This window comes from Thermothelomyces thermophilus, chromosome 1 (genome assembly GCF_000226095.1).
Source record: "Thermothelomyces thermophilus ATCC 42464 chromosome 1, complete sequence".
Classification (NCBI taxonomy): Eukaryota; Fungi; Ascomycota; class Sordariomycetes; order Sordariales; family Chaetomiaceae; genus Thermothelomyces; species Thermothelomyces thermophilus.
In genome coordinates, this window is record NC_016472.1 from 963,064 (window position 1) to 976,253 (window position 13,190).

At 60.2% G+C, this 13,190-nt stretch overlaps 4 protein-coding genes across 4 annotated transcripts; 2 read left to right on the forward strand and 2 right to left on the reverse strand.

Moving 5' to 3' along the window:
• Positions 1-1,603: 1,603 nt before the first annotated feature.
• MYCTH_2294366 (uncharacterized protein) lies at positions 1,604-4,658 on the reverse strand. Its single transcript, XM_003658467.1, has one exon. The coding sequence runs from the start codon at positions 4,508-4,510 to the stop codon at positions 1,622-1,624; it is 2,889 nt and encodes a 962-aa protein (XP_003658515.1). The 5' UTR covers positions 4,511-4,658; the 3' UTR covers positions 1,604-1,621.
• A 284-nt stretch (positions 4,659-4,942) lies between these two features.
• On the forward strand, positions 4,943-8,350 carry MYCTH_2294367 (uncharacterized protein). Its single transcript, XM_003658468.1, has 2 exons — positions 4,943-5,222; positions 5,393-8,350. The coding sequence occupies exons 1-2, from the start codon at positions 5,180-5,182 to the stop codon at positions 8,047-8,049; spliced, it is 2,700 nt and encodes an 899-aa protein (XP_003658516.1). The 5' UTR covers positions 4,943-5,179; the 3' UTR covers positions 8,050-8,350.
• Positions 8,351-8,674: 324 nt separating this feature from the next.
• On the forward strand, positions 8,675-10,481 carry MYCTH_2294369 (uncharacterized protein). The gene is made up of 4 exons (XM_003658469.1): positions 8,675-8,803; positions 8,861-9,301; positions 9,401-9,871; positions 9,948-10,481. Exons 1-4 carry the CDS (start codon positions 8,761-8,763, stop codon positions 10,121-10,123), a joined length of 1,131 nt encoding a protein of 376 aa, XP_003658517.1. The 5' UTR covers positions 8,675-8,760; the 3' UTR covers positions 10,124-10,481.
• A 189-nt stretch (positions 10,482-10,670) lies between these two features.
• MYCTH_2294372 (uncharacterized protein) lies at positions 10,671-13,170 on the reverse strand. The gene is made up of 2 exons (XM_003658470.1): positions 12,225-13,170; positions 10,671-12,126 (listed from the first exon to the last, which is right to left on the reverse strand). The coding sequence occupies exons 1-2, from the start codon at positions 12,638-12,640 to the stop codon at positions 10,839-10,841; spliced, it is 1,704 nt and encodes a 567-aa protein (XP_003658518.1). The 5' UTR covers positions 12,641-13,170; the 3' UTR covers positions 10,671-10,838.
• Between the last annotated feature and the right edge of the window lie 20 nt (positions 13,171-13,190).

Genomic DNA, 13,190 nt, shown 5'->3' on the forward strand with positions numbered 1-13,190 from the left:
GACCTGCCCAACCTGACCACAATCCGGGAAGTGAGCAGGGGTTTACACGCAGGTGGTCACACCGGCAATTCGATCACCAGATGTGCCACGACACCTTAGGCAGGGAGTGGCTGTCAATCAATCAAGGAAAGTTTTATAATTTCTACTGGAGAATGCTTGAGCGTCATCATGTCCATCACTGACGTCGTGTACATGTTCCGGTGATCACATGCGACTTCCTACAGGCAAAAGCTCGGTGGATGACTGAGAACCGACGATTGGCTGCGGACTTTGATGACCGGAACTGTAGCGGAGCCTTTCATTCTGCAAACTCACAGGATAAATATCCCTGTGGTTTCAAAGGCGGGAGAGGATAATATGTTGGGGCGTCGGGTTCACCAACGGGTGGGTGGCAAGTCTTGACGCATTAGGAACAACGCTGGTCTCCGCTACGATCCGTTAAACCAGTTAGATCAGGACAGGCTTCTCCAATGAGACCGGTAATTGGTGTCATATTCTACGATCGAGCATTGATGTACGAAAGGCAGCTTCTCAGTCAGCCCTGGAGGATCTCTCTCTAATTAATTAGAACTTGGACATGCGCCAGAAACTGATGGTGTTTGATTGATCCAGACTATTGCAAACCTTCCCAGGCGCAACTACAACTTCCGAGTTACATACCCCAGGCTTGAATCAAATCTGCAGTGAAGTTTTTAGGCAAGGGGCCATAACGTGTATGTACAGTGCCAGAGATACCTTCCACTCGCGCAAGTCGACTTGATTAATTACGGGGAGTAAATAATAATTAATTAATGATCATGATAAACGGGGCGTCCCATGTTACAGCACGCAGGTTCGCACTGTCAACGCCAGGAAACAAATAACTATCTTGTCACACGTATAAATTTGGTCATTTGTCATACGGTTGAGCACAAGAACCTATGCAAGTAATGCTCACTGCCACCGTTTTATCCTGATCCTCTGATGATTTGTGATTAATTATACATTCCGTTGCCGAGTCATCGGGGTTGTGGTCCGTGCACATATTTACCTTTGCCGCCTCTCCCCCTTTTTCCAACTTTCCGCTAGATCATCACACACACCTCCCACCGCTTGTCGAAACCAGCGTAGAACGGAAAACAAGCTGGAAGTCATATAATGATCTCATCGTCAATGAGACAATGATATCGTCTGCCAGTTGTATCTGGATATTGGGGTTTCGTGGAATGAGAACCTTCTCATTCGTAGCGAAGTTGTAGTAGAACTACCAGACCCATCACTAACACCGCCTTCAATAATGATTACAATGCCTTTTATCTCTTTACACAACAGGCCCCTTTTGATAAGGTAAAGGACGACGATGCACACATTCTCGCTCTGTTTTCTCTCTCTTTTTTTTTTCCCTCCCTTCCGAACCCGTCCAAGCAAAGCCTCGCATCACGCTCCGCATACCATGCCGCCGCTCTGCTCTGTACCAATGTACCAGCGCGCACCATATCCCACTGCATCAACCCGTCAAATACTACTACCGCTCATTTTCCCCTCGTACGCCCAACTTTCGAGTAAAGTCCGCGGTGAAGCTCGACCGTCGCTCCAGGTCTACTGACCGCTACCAACGGCAACGCCGGCCTCTCTTCCCGTCTTACGTCGACGGGATGCAAAAGTCGATCCACGTGCCCAGGTAGTCCAGCCGGTTGCCGCGGGCCTCGGCGCTCTTGTAGATGCGCTCGAACTCGTCGTAGCTCAGCCGGCCCCACCCGCCGCGCTCCTTGGCCTCCTGCTCGGCCAGGTCGAGACGCTTCCAGTTGACCAGCGTGGTGCGCGGGATCGGCTGCTTGGGTGCGGCGGCGGCGGCGGCGGCGGCGGCTGGTTTCTTCCCGTCCCCGGCCGCTGTTTTTCCGGCTGCTTTGGCGCTTGATTTCCGGGAGGAGGCAGGTGGCGGGTTCGGCTCGGCTCGGCGGCCCTCGCTCGTCGAGGCTGTCGCCGCCGCCTGGTGTGGTGGGTTCTGCTGGGTTCGGCCCGCCCGGGATGCTGCTGCCTCGGAATTGGGCCGGAACTGCGGCAGGGTCGGGTCGCGGTACGTATCGACTTCGGCAGACGAGGAGGAGGACCCGTCGGCGGACCCTTCCTCTGGAACTGGAGGCGGCAATGATGAATCGTCGTCGCCCCCCTCATCGCTGGTCTCGTCCTCTTCGGGCTTGGGGGTGTCATTCTGGGTGTCATTCTGGGTGCCCTCGTCGATGGTATAGCCGCTCCTGGCGAGCAACTCCTGCAATTCGGGGTCTTCGGTCGCCTTGGACTTTGCGGGGGTTGCGCCGTCCTTTTCATCGTCTTCGTCGGGGTTTATCGACTCGAACAAGGGCCTGTACTGGTCGCGCAGCGCTTTCGTCTCGGCAGCCTGCACGGCTAGGTCCTCTTTCGCCTTGAACAGCGTGTCTAGGATCTCGTTGAAGGCTTGCTGGCTGACTTGGTAGAAGATCTCTTTGCCCAAGTCTCGCTCGGCATCGGGGATCTCAATGCCGCCCCATCTCTCGGGGATGCTCCTTGAGGAAGTCGAAGGGTTGGATCTGACCTCGAAGTCATCGGTATCTTGGGCAAATCTGACTTTGGAGGACGAGCGAGACCGAGAGGATAAGGGTGGCTGGGCAGATTTGGATTCGTCAACTGGGCCGTTGTTGAGGTTGGCAAGGATGTCGTCGTCCTCGCTCCAATCCTCCGGCGGCAGCATTCCTTCCTCTTCGTCCAGGTAGAACTGCCTCCTCTTCCAACGGTCAAACAACTTTCTCCGCGCGTTCACCCTCAGGCGACGGCTCGAGGCGACCCGGTACGACGGCCGGCGCTGATTCCCATCGCCGGATGCGGATCCTGAGGACCTATCTGCGCTGCCGCGATTATCGCCACTGTCGTCGCCGGAGCCGGAAGCACCGCCGTTTTCTCTCGCGCTCGACGAGTTGTCGTCCCCGCTGCGGCCGTCCTGGCCACCGCTGCCATTGACCACGACGACAAAGTCATCGCCATCACGAGTCTCGCCGAGGAGAAGCGCGGGCAGGTCGCCGATCCGCGTCGGCGGGTTGAGCAACCCGTTCAGATACTCCAGGCCCGAGGTCCTCTCGCCGGTCGACCGCGGGTGGTCCATGACGGGCATGAAGAGGCTCTCGGCAACGTGTGCCTGCCGGGTGAAGACGTTGGTCAGGATGGACCGGCGGTCGTCAGTGTCGGGGGTGTCCTCGCTGACGGCCCTGTTTGAACCATCCGTGATGTGGACCTCGCCGGTGTTCAGGTTGACCACCTTGCCCTCCATGGGGCGGTCCGTGTCGGCGTGGGAGAAGCCGCCCTCGCGGCCGAAGAGACTGCTCAGGGGCTGCCTGCTGGTCACCAGCTGCTCGACCTCGGTGGAGCTCATAACCTGGTCGTCGAGGCCGTCGAGGATGTCCCTGTGCATGTGCTTGAAGATGGCGTAATAGGCCCGGAACAAGCGCAAGCAGTCGCGGCGGCTGATGTAGCCGTCGCCGTCGATGTCGTAGCCCTTGAACACCTTGCGGAGCCTGTCCTTCCTCTTGCGGTACGCGGTGCCGCGCAGGAACTCGGAGAAGCCGATGAGGTCGTCGTTGTTGTCGTCGTAGAAGGCGAACATGCGGTCGTGCAACAGGTTCGGGCCGATGTGGCGGTAGCCGCCGGACGGAACCAGGTAGCGCTCAAACGTCTTGCGGTCCATGGCCAGGCCGAGCTCGTCCGGGTCCTCGCGCCACTCGGTGCTGGCCATGAAGGTCCACTGCTCCCAGAGGGCTTCCAGCTCGGGGCGCTCGAAGCCCGTCTCCTTGGAGAGCTTGGCCATCAGGTGCTTGGGCAGCAGCCGGACGCAGTTCTCGGGGTCGCCGGGGTACCAGACGGGCTGCAGCGGGCGGGAGCCGAGACGCGGGACGGGGACGCGGATCTTGTAGAAGATGTGGGTCTTTGTGTGAAGCCCTTGGGACTCGCACGTCTCGCAGAGGTCAAAGTCGGTGCAGTTGGCGCAGCGGTAGCGGATGCCGCGGATCGGAGTGACGCCACAGCCGTTGCACAGGCAGCCCCGGTGGACATAGGCGTTGCGGCGCGCATTATCCTCGGAGACGCGGAACAGCAGGCTGACAATGTTCTGGCCGGCGCGCTGCTGCTGGCCGCCGAACTGGTTGTTGTTGGCGTCATCATCGTACCAGTTGTCCTCCATGACATGGTCGTCGGCGACCGTCTCGGCGTCGTTCAAGGGCTGCACGTTGCCGAGGTGGGCGTTCTCGTCGGCGTTGGACTCGACCGAGGTGGTGGACGCCTCCGAGGGCTCGCGGCTGTGGGCGCGGACGACATCGGGAATCGAGCGCCGGCGGTGGCGGACGGCGTTGCTCCGGTGCAGCCGACGGTCCGGGGGGGGCTCGGGGAGCGGCGGGTGGTAGATGCGGTAGCAGAAGTAGCCCACGGTCGCGGTTGCAGCAAGCGACAAAAAGGCGACGCTGAGGCGCTGCCTGGTCAGCGTCGACGCTGCGGCAGAGGAGTCCATGATGTCCGGCGCGGCATCCTGGTCCGGTGGTGCTGTCGTGGGAGTCTCCCTCTAGAGGGGGGGGGGGGAGCGGCGAGCACGAAATGGAGTTTTTAGAGTTTTGGGCGTTGTCGGTGTCAAACTGGCGATAAACCGCGTTGGATGTTTCCTTATCGAGGCCACAAAGCTAACCGGGCAGGGGTCGAACGTGCACTTGCTTAAGTATTTAGCAGTGTAGGGGTAGGGTGCGTAGGGTACTGCAAGTACTGTACGGATTACTGTACAGTGCTTTACTCTACACTGCGGAAGTGCTCCGTAGTGCAGGTGGGCCTAGCTTAATTACAGTAAAGTTAGTTACTGGCCTGCCAAGCCTGCCGCTGGGCTCAAACTCCAGGCTTCCATTCCTGCTGCCAATTGGTCATTGACCACTTATTATTACCTACGGAGTAGAGAGGGGACCTTGACCTCAACTTGCAGCCGTTAATCTGTAACTTCTTAGTTGTATCCTCTACTTGGCATCCAACCTTTAAACAACCCTTGACAATCACAACCTGGGAAACACGAGGCTGCAACTGTCCAAGTAATAAATTCGTTCAGCACGGAGGCGCTGGTTCGCCAAGGCCGATCAGTGAGATAATTAACGTTAGATAACTAACTGCTCGGGACACTTCGTTCGCAAACGAGAGCACCATGAACATCATCTCCGTTGCAGAATCCCCGTCTCTCGATTCAGGTGAGTACTGTACCGACCAACCACCCAACCACCCAGCCACCCAACCACCCAACCGACGGACCGGCCGACGACCTTGGCGATGTGGCTCCGGGATACGGGCTCGCTGTCCGCGCGAGGGGCAGGCCGCAAGGATAAAGGATAACGTCACTGACCTATCCCATGTCTGGCAGTGGAGTACGACCCGATCGCACACCTGAACCTCCTCTTCTCGCACCCCTCGACGGTCTCGTCGGTATCCCGCGTCTCGTCGGCCATCCGGCGCCACAAGGATGACTTGTCCCGCTCGATCGCGTCCCTCGAGGCCGCCCAGGCCTACGGGCCCGACTCGTCGCTCGAGCGCATGCAGTCGGCCCAGGCCGAGCTGGCCTCGCTCTTCCAGCGCATCGAGAGCGTGCGCAGCCGCGCCCTGCAGACGGAGCGGGACATCACCACCATGACGGCCGACATCAAGCGCCTCGACGGCACCAAGCGCAACCTGACCCTCAGCATGACCGCCCTGAAGCGGCTCCAGATGCTGACCACGGCCTACGAACAGCTCCGCGGCCTCGCCCGGACCCGCCAGTATCGCGAGTGCGCCGGCCTCCTGCAGGCGGTGCTGCAGCTGATGCGCCACTTCAATAGCTATCGCAGCATCGAGCAGATCGCCGTCCTGAGCCGCAACGTCAGCGAGCTGCAGCGCGAGCTGCTCGAGCAGGTCTGCGAGGACTTTGAGCTGGCCTTTGCAAAGGGAGAGGTGGCCGCCCGCCGCGCCGTCCTGGTCGAGGCTTGCCTCGTCATGGACGCTCTGGGGGAGCACGCCAAGACGAGGTTGGTGACGTGGTACGTCAACACGGAGCTGCGAGAGTACCGCCAAGTCTTCCGGGGCAACGACGAGGCCGGCAGCCTCGACAACATCGGTCGCCGCTACGCCTGGTTCAGGCGGATGCTCAAGACGCACGAGGAGGAGCACGCCTCCATCTTTCCACCCCACTGGCGGGTCGGCGAGACGCTGGCCATGGCCTTTTGCGACGGCACGCGGGAGGACTTCAAGGGCATCCTGGAGAAGAGCATGCGCCGCATCGACGGGGCCAAGCTCGACGTGAACCTGCTGCTCAGCTGCCTGCAGGAGACCATGGACTTTGAGCAGAGCCTGGAACGGCGGTTCGCGAGCGAGCCCCGGCTAAGCATCGACACCCTGAGCTCGGCGGACGACCGGGTCCAGAACTTCAACGGCTCCATATCCGTCGCCTTCGAGCCGTACCTGAGCCTGTGGGTGGAGCTGCAGGACAAGGCGTTGGCGGCCATGATTCCAAAGTACAAGACACAACCGCTCATTCCGGCCGACGAGGAGTTCTCTCCACAGGCCGTCATCCCCTCGGCAATCGAACTCTTCCACTTTTATAAACTCACCCTCTCGCAGTGCGCCAAGCTGTCCACCGGGGAGCGGCTCCTCGAGCTCAGCAAGACGTTCGCAAAGTACCTCGACGAGTATGCCCAGCAGGTCCTCGTTGCCTTCCTGCAGCGCGGCGGGCCGCAGGGACCACCGGTCCAAGAGGTCATCCTGGTCCTGAACTCGGCCGACTTTTGGTACACCAACACCGGCCAGCTGGAGGAGAGCATAAAGAAGAGGATCGATCCGGACATGGCTTCCAACGTGGACCTCTCGTCGCAGTCCGACGCTTTCATGGGGGTCGCCAGCGCCGCCGTCATGACCCTGGTGGCCAAGGTCGAGCTCGACTGCGAGGGTGCTTGGCGGGAAATGAGGAACACGAACTGGAGTCGCATGGAGAGCGTCAGCGACCACAGCTCATACGTCGGCGAGCTGCTCAAGCGCCTAAACGGGAAGGCCCGAGAGATCCTCCCGCTAGTCATCAAGCAGCAGTACGCCCGCGCCTTTTGCGACAACCTGGTCGAGCACCTCGCCACAGCCTACATTAACAACGTCGTCCAATGCCGCCCCGTCGGCGAGGTCGGCGCGGAGCAGATGCTCCTTGACAAATACGTCCTGACCAAATCGCTCGAGAACCTGCTCTCCTACCACAACACTTCTGCCTCCACCACCACTACCACCACCACCACCACCGCTACCACTTCCTCCTCCACCTCGTCCCCCGCTGGCCCGGGATCCGCCCCGCCGTCGCAGCACCCACCTCCGGCCGCCTTCCTCAAGCGGGTCAACCAAGCGATGGGGCGCATCGACCCGCTACTCAAGACGCTCCAGGTCCGCCCGTCGCCGCCAGAGGGGCTCGTACAGGCCTACCTGATCCACATCGGCGACCGCTCCGACACCAACTTCCGCAAGATCCTGGAGCTCAAGGGCGTGCGCAAGCAGGACCAAGCCCACCTGATGGAGCTGTTTGCCATCCACCGCGACGCCGCCTCGAGCGCCGCCGGCGGACAGCAGCAGCAGCAGCTGGTGCAGAGCTCGCCGCTGCTGACGCCCCTCATGGCCGGGCCGGGCTCGTCGTCGACCTCGTCCTCGTCGATGGGGCTAGGCGGAGGCGGAGGCGGCGGCGGTGGTGGTGGCGGCATGTCCGGTCTTGCGGTCGGGGGCGGTGGCGGGTCGACCACGTCGGGGGGTGCGACGGGCCTGCAGGGCCGGTTCGACGCCGCGTCGCTCGGCGAGAAGCTGCTAAACGCGGCCCGGGACGGTGTCGAGCGGATGGGAACCACGGCGGGCGCGAGCGGGCCGGGGGCTGGCGGCGGGGCCGGCACCGGCGCGCAAGAGAAGGCGACCATCAACGAGAACCTCAAGAATATCGGCAAGTTCTTCCGCAGGGATATTGGCGGGTTCGGCGCGCGGTTTGGAAAGAGGGACATCACGCCGACCGGAGGGTCAGAGTCTTAGTAGAGATATATATGCGCTAGTATACAGTGGTTTTACCGTTGCGAAACAAGCAATCCTTCTGTGAAGCGGTCCTGGTTCCTGGGTTTAGGGAGGCTCGTAAATATGTAGCTACGAAGTGGACGGAGTGATTAATCCGTTTTCTTCGAAGCATTTGTTTCATGTGTTAACTACTACTCTCTGTACGAAGGACTTGACTCTGAATCAAAGGAGGAAGCACTGGCAACGCAGGCAATTGATACCCGAATAAATCTGAGGTAGTTGCCGACGACAGCTTCTACATAGATCGCAAACCCAATGAACGACCTAAAAAGGAAAGACTTGAAGCTAAGGTAGGTAGTAGGTCAGGGTACCCGAGGTGCCATCGTCTCTCCAAACCAGGTGAAACACAGATATGAGGGTTAGGGTATTTATTAGTCGGCATGCCCCTCCTAGGCTGATTTTCAGTCGCCAAGTTCCTTCAACTTCCAACACTGATAATAATAGTCCATTCACATCAGTCATCAACCACTCACTCACTAGTGCCCGATTTGGGGCATTAGCATCATCCAGATACACCCGGATGTGCGATTGACTCGACAATCTGTTCCTCTGATGGAACTACATTGAGCCTTCTTTCGACTGCCACTCCCCCTCGATGAGCTCGATCGGAGCGGCATGAAGGGCTCGTGAAACGCCCCACTTTCATATGTGAGGAAAGAAGAGATTGGGAAAATGATCCAGGGGATATTCTACGCCCGCTTCTTTCCCCAGGAAGGTATGTAATTTCCTACCTCGCTCAGACAGACCACCGCATCGCTAAGCTCTGCGGCAGGGACCAAGATTGTGGCCCAGAGCCCGCCAGGCTGCATCGTCCCTGATCCCGATGCCCCGACGACGAAGCCGCCGCTGTTCGACTACAGCGTGCTGCAGGAGTACATCATCCCGCGCCAGGCCTTCTGCAACCGTTACATCACCGTCGCCGACCCCGAAGGCAAGTACTTTGTCCTCGGCTTTCCCGTCTCCATCCCCAGCCCCCGGTACGACCGCAACGAGTTCATCTTCAACTTCGGCCTCGTCGTCGACCATGACGTCGACCAGGTCCCCTACGAGCGCGTCGTCCGCCGGCTGGCCGTCACCTTTGCCGAGATGGAGAAGCAGAGCGGCTTCCTCAGCCAGGACGCCGACGCTTCTGGTACCCGCCGCCCGATCGGGTCGTTGCTGGAGATCATCAAAGAGGACCTCAACAACTACGGCGAGTGCATGATCCCAGTCGGTGAGTAACCCCCCCCCCCTTCCCTCCCTTTCTGCGATTTCTATCTCTCATCTCATCATGCTGACGCCGACTCCCCTCCTTATTTCCTCCCTTGTCAAGACGATGCCAACACGATCAATATGAAGCTCTTCCCATACCATCCCACACCCCCGGAAGTCAAAGGCTGGCACGTACCCGTGGCCAAGATGAAGTTCGATGAGGTGGTCGACTCGACCTGGGACCTGACGCTGCAGCGCGTCGTCAAGCACATCGACGGCGTCTCGGACGTGCGGCGCATCGCCATCCTCGCCGACGTCTCTCTCGAGCTGACGCAGCTGGCCCTGCGCCACCTGCTCTACTACGACACCATCCTGCTGCTCGACATGTTCTTCTTCGGCGCCTGCTACGCGCCACGGCCCGGCATCCACGACTTCATCGCGAACGTCGACGGCATGGTCGACGAGTGCGCCAACTACGTCTGCGTCGGCCTCGGCAGCGCCGCCTACCAACAGCAGCAGCAGCAGCAGCAGCAGCAGCATCAGCAACAATCCGCAACCCGACCGGGCGGGTCCGTCCGGCGGGACGACCCCGGTGCACGGCCCGGCGACGGCGACGGTCTTGTCGAGACGTACACCGACCACGACCCCAACGACAACCACACCGCCGGCGGTCACCACCACCACCACCACCACCATCACCACCACCTCCACCAAAACCACCACCATCACCACCACCATCACCACCTTCATCATCATCATCATCATCAACATCAACATCAACCCCACCATCATCACCCCAACCAGCCCTACCGCGTCTCCAACTACATGCTCATCAAGCTCATGACGACCTTTTGCGTGGGCAAGACGGTGATGGAGTGGCTCAAGGGCCACATGGACGCGGGCTTCGACGTGCTGCGGTACGTCGACGTGCGGCGGCTGGTCCAGTTCGGCGTCATCAAGGGGTGCCTGTACCGCGTGCACAAGTACGTCGTGTCCAAGCAGTACCTGGCGGCGCTGGCGACCGGCCAGGCCCGGCCCGTCGCCGGCGGCGACCCGCTGCAAAAGTACACCGACGGCGCCCACCCTTTCGACCAGATCATCACGGAGCAGAACCTGACCGACGCCGAGATCATGGAGAAGCTCAAGAGCTTCCCCGCCCCTGCGGGCGACCTGACCGTCTTGTATAGGTGACGGGGGAGCCGGCACGTACATACATACATACATACACTCGTACTGCTCGTACACACACACGAACACGCACACACATGGATAACTTATACGCGCATGTAGTATATATATATATAGTCATGTGTGCCGTTGTTGAATATATATATATAAGGAAGGTATAATACAATGGTTGTTGCCCCGGGCACCTAGGGGGTCCTTTTCTATATTGGTACAGAACAAGGGTTTTTTAGTTATACAGAGCTGCTTGACGCGGCAAGACAAGGTCTACATCTTACAAGGACAGCCGAGAAGCCGGCTCTCCATCCTGTCCCTCTCCGGTTTTTGTTTCTCTCTCTGTCTCTCTCTCTCCCGGGCTATTCCTCGCACTGTAATCACGAGGAAGTTCCGGGCTTCGTCTCGGCAGACTCCTCCTTCTCCTCCTTCTCCTTCTCCTTCTCCTTCTTCTCCTTTTCCTCGGCCTCCTTTAGCAGCTCCTCGAGTTGCGCCTCGAGCTTGGTCTGCTCGGGGTTCTTTTCCTTGGGGAACTTGAGGATCGCCCCGTCGTCCTCCTCGGTCGGCTGCTGCATGGCCTCCCTCACCTCCCGGGGCGTCATCTTGCCGGCCTTGAGCGCCGCCATGTGCTCCCGGAGGGCGCGGAGCCGGCCCGTGTACGGCTGGCCCGGGTAGTGCTGGCCCGAGGCCTTGTACTCCTCGTCGCTCACCATCTGGATGACCCGCACGTTGTGCTTGCCCTTGCGGAGAATGAGGATCTTGCCGTCGATCAGGTACTTCTGGGTCTCCTGCGGGAACCAGAGCTTGACCGGGTTCCACGTCAGCTGGGCCGGGTTCATGGGCTCGCCCTTGCCGGGGCTGCGGCCGGGCATCCCGCCGACGTAGGCGGCCTGCTGCGCGGCGAGCCGGTGGCCCTCCTTTGCGCTGCTGGCGAGGCCGGCCGCGTACAAGATGCGGCCGATCGACTTGCCCATGATCAGGGACTCGGGGAGGATCATGTCGATCCGCGGAGCGTTGTTCGGCGTGATCGGCTCCCCCGACGGGGCCGCATACTCGTCACCCGGCGCTTTCGTCGTCGTCGTGAACTGGATGATCGGGCCGCCCTTGCCGTACATCATCCGGTGTTGCTCCTGTGCCTCCTTGGCGGCGGCCTCGCCGTGCACCAACGTCACGACCTCGTAGGCGAGGCGGTGCTGCGCGACACGCTTGGCCGGGTCCTCCACCTGCTCCGCCATGACCTTCTTGATCTCCTCCAGCGGCATGAAAGTGAAGAGCTTGAGCAGCTTCTCCACGTCCGCGTCCGGCCGGCGGACGAAGTAGCCATACAGATCGAACGTGGGGGTCATGTACTGGTCAAGCCACACCGCATTCCCGGCGCTCTTGCCGAACTTGGCACCGGACGAGTCCGTCAGGAGCGGGACGGTGAAACCGACGGGGTCGTCGAGCGGGCCCTCGGCAGGCAGGCGCCTGGAGGGATCCGGCTCGCTGTCGCGGGCGGCCTTGACGAGCTCGACGCCGGTCACGATGTTTCCGTACTGGTCGGACCCGCCGATCTGCATCTGCACCTTGTTCCTGCTGAAGAGCATCCACCAGTCCCAACCCTGCATGATCGGGTACGAGAACTCGGCAAACGAGACGCCGTTCCCCTCCGTCATCTTGCGCTTGACGCTGTGCAATGAGAGTGTCAGTCAAGAGGATGAGAAAGAGAGAGTGTGTGTGAGTATGAGAGCAGGTGTTCTGCAGGCCGAGCTCGTTTGTTTACTTACGTGTCGCGAGACAGCATCGGCCCGATCCTCATGAAGGCGCCCACCCTCTTCAAGACCTCGAGCATGGGGACCGAATTCCACCAGGTGTTGTTGTTGACCAGCCCGCGTTTCCAAGCCCATTCCTTCTGGTAGCCGAACCTCCTCGCCTGCAGCTCCACGTTGGCCCACAGCTTCTTCATCTGGAAATGCATCTTGGTGACGTTCATGGCCAGGTCGGCCTTGCTGATGGGGTCGCGGTCTTTGATGCGGTCGGTGGGGTCGCCGATCTTGACGGTCGACCCGCCGAGGAGGGTATAGGCGCCGTATCCGTGCATGTACATCCAGAAGAGCGGCATGAGGGGGAGGAGGTGGCCGACGTGCATCGAGCTCGCCGTGGGGTCAACGCCGACGTAGGCGCCTATCCTCTTTGTCCTCATGAGCTCGCGGATCGTCTCTCTCGACCTGCACCAGTCCCGACGCGTTAGAACGAATGGCTGCGGCCCTTCGGAGTAAGTACGCGCAAAATGCACCCTGCCTACCCAGCAGTGTCCTTGACGTAGCCCCGTTCTTCCAGCATGTCCCAGAAATTCTGCCGCTTCCCCTCCTGGATCTCCCGCGCTCGTTGCTCCCATTGCGCCCTCGCCTCTTCGGTCTTCTTCAGCCAGCTGGTCGAGATGTCCCTGCGCTGGGTGGGCGCGATGTTCGTGGCGTAGGCGAGGACGCAGCTGCGGCAGACGGCGCCCCTGCGGACGAGGAGCGCCATTGACGACGCCATTTCCGGCCCCCCCGCGTGTCTCCCTGGAAGTGACTCGGTAAATTCTGGAACCGAGCCACGAGCATACTACGGTGCCAAAGGCAGCCGGCCGGTCGAGTTATCAGTCCGAGGTTGTCGTGGGGTCGTCGCCGGGGTCGACTGCGCCGAAGATGATCGCTTTCGTTTTCGTTGCCCACGCGATGCGCGCTCGAGCTTCCCCAAATTTTTGGCCA

Excerpts from the sequence above, each read along its gene's own strand:
- MYCTH_2294366 (XM_003658467.1), bottom strand. The coding sequence starts at position 4,510 with ATGGACTCCTCTGCCGCAGCGTCGACGCTGACCAGGCAGCGCCTCAGC.
- MYCTH_2294367 (XM_003658468.1), top strand. The coding sequence starts at position 5,180 with ATGAACATCATCTCCGTTGCAGAATCCCCGTCTCTCGATTCAG. Across the intron at positions 5,223-5,392 it reads ATCCCCGTCTCTCGATTCAG|TGGAGTACGACCCGATCGCA; the intron begins GTGAGTACTGTA and ends CATGTCTGGCAG.
- MYCTH_2294369 (XM_003658469.1), top strand. The coding sequence starts at position 8,761 with ATGATCCAGGGGATATTCTACGCCCGCTTCTTTCCCCAGGAAG. Across the intron at positions 8,804-8,860 it reads CCGCTTCTTTCCCCAGGAAG|GGACCAAGATTGTGGCCCAG; the intron begins GTATGTAATTTC and ends GCTCTGCGGCAG. Across the intron at positions 9,302-9,400 it reads CGAGTGCATGATCCCAGTCG|ACGATGCCAACACGATCAAT; the intron begins GTGAGTAACCCC and ends TCCCTTGTCAAG.
- MYCTH_2294372 (XM_003658470.1), bottom strand. The coding sequence starts at position 12,640 with ATGAGGACAAAGAGGATAGGCGCCTACGTCGGCGTTGACCCCACGGCG. Across the intron at positions 12,127-12,224 it reads CCGATGCTGTCTCGCGACAC|CGTCAAGCGCAAGATGACGG; the intron begins GTAAGTAAACAA and ends CTCATTGCACAG.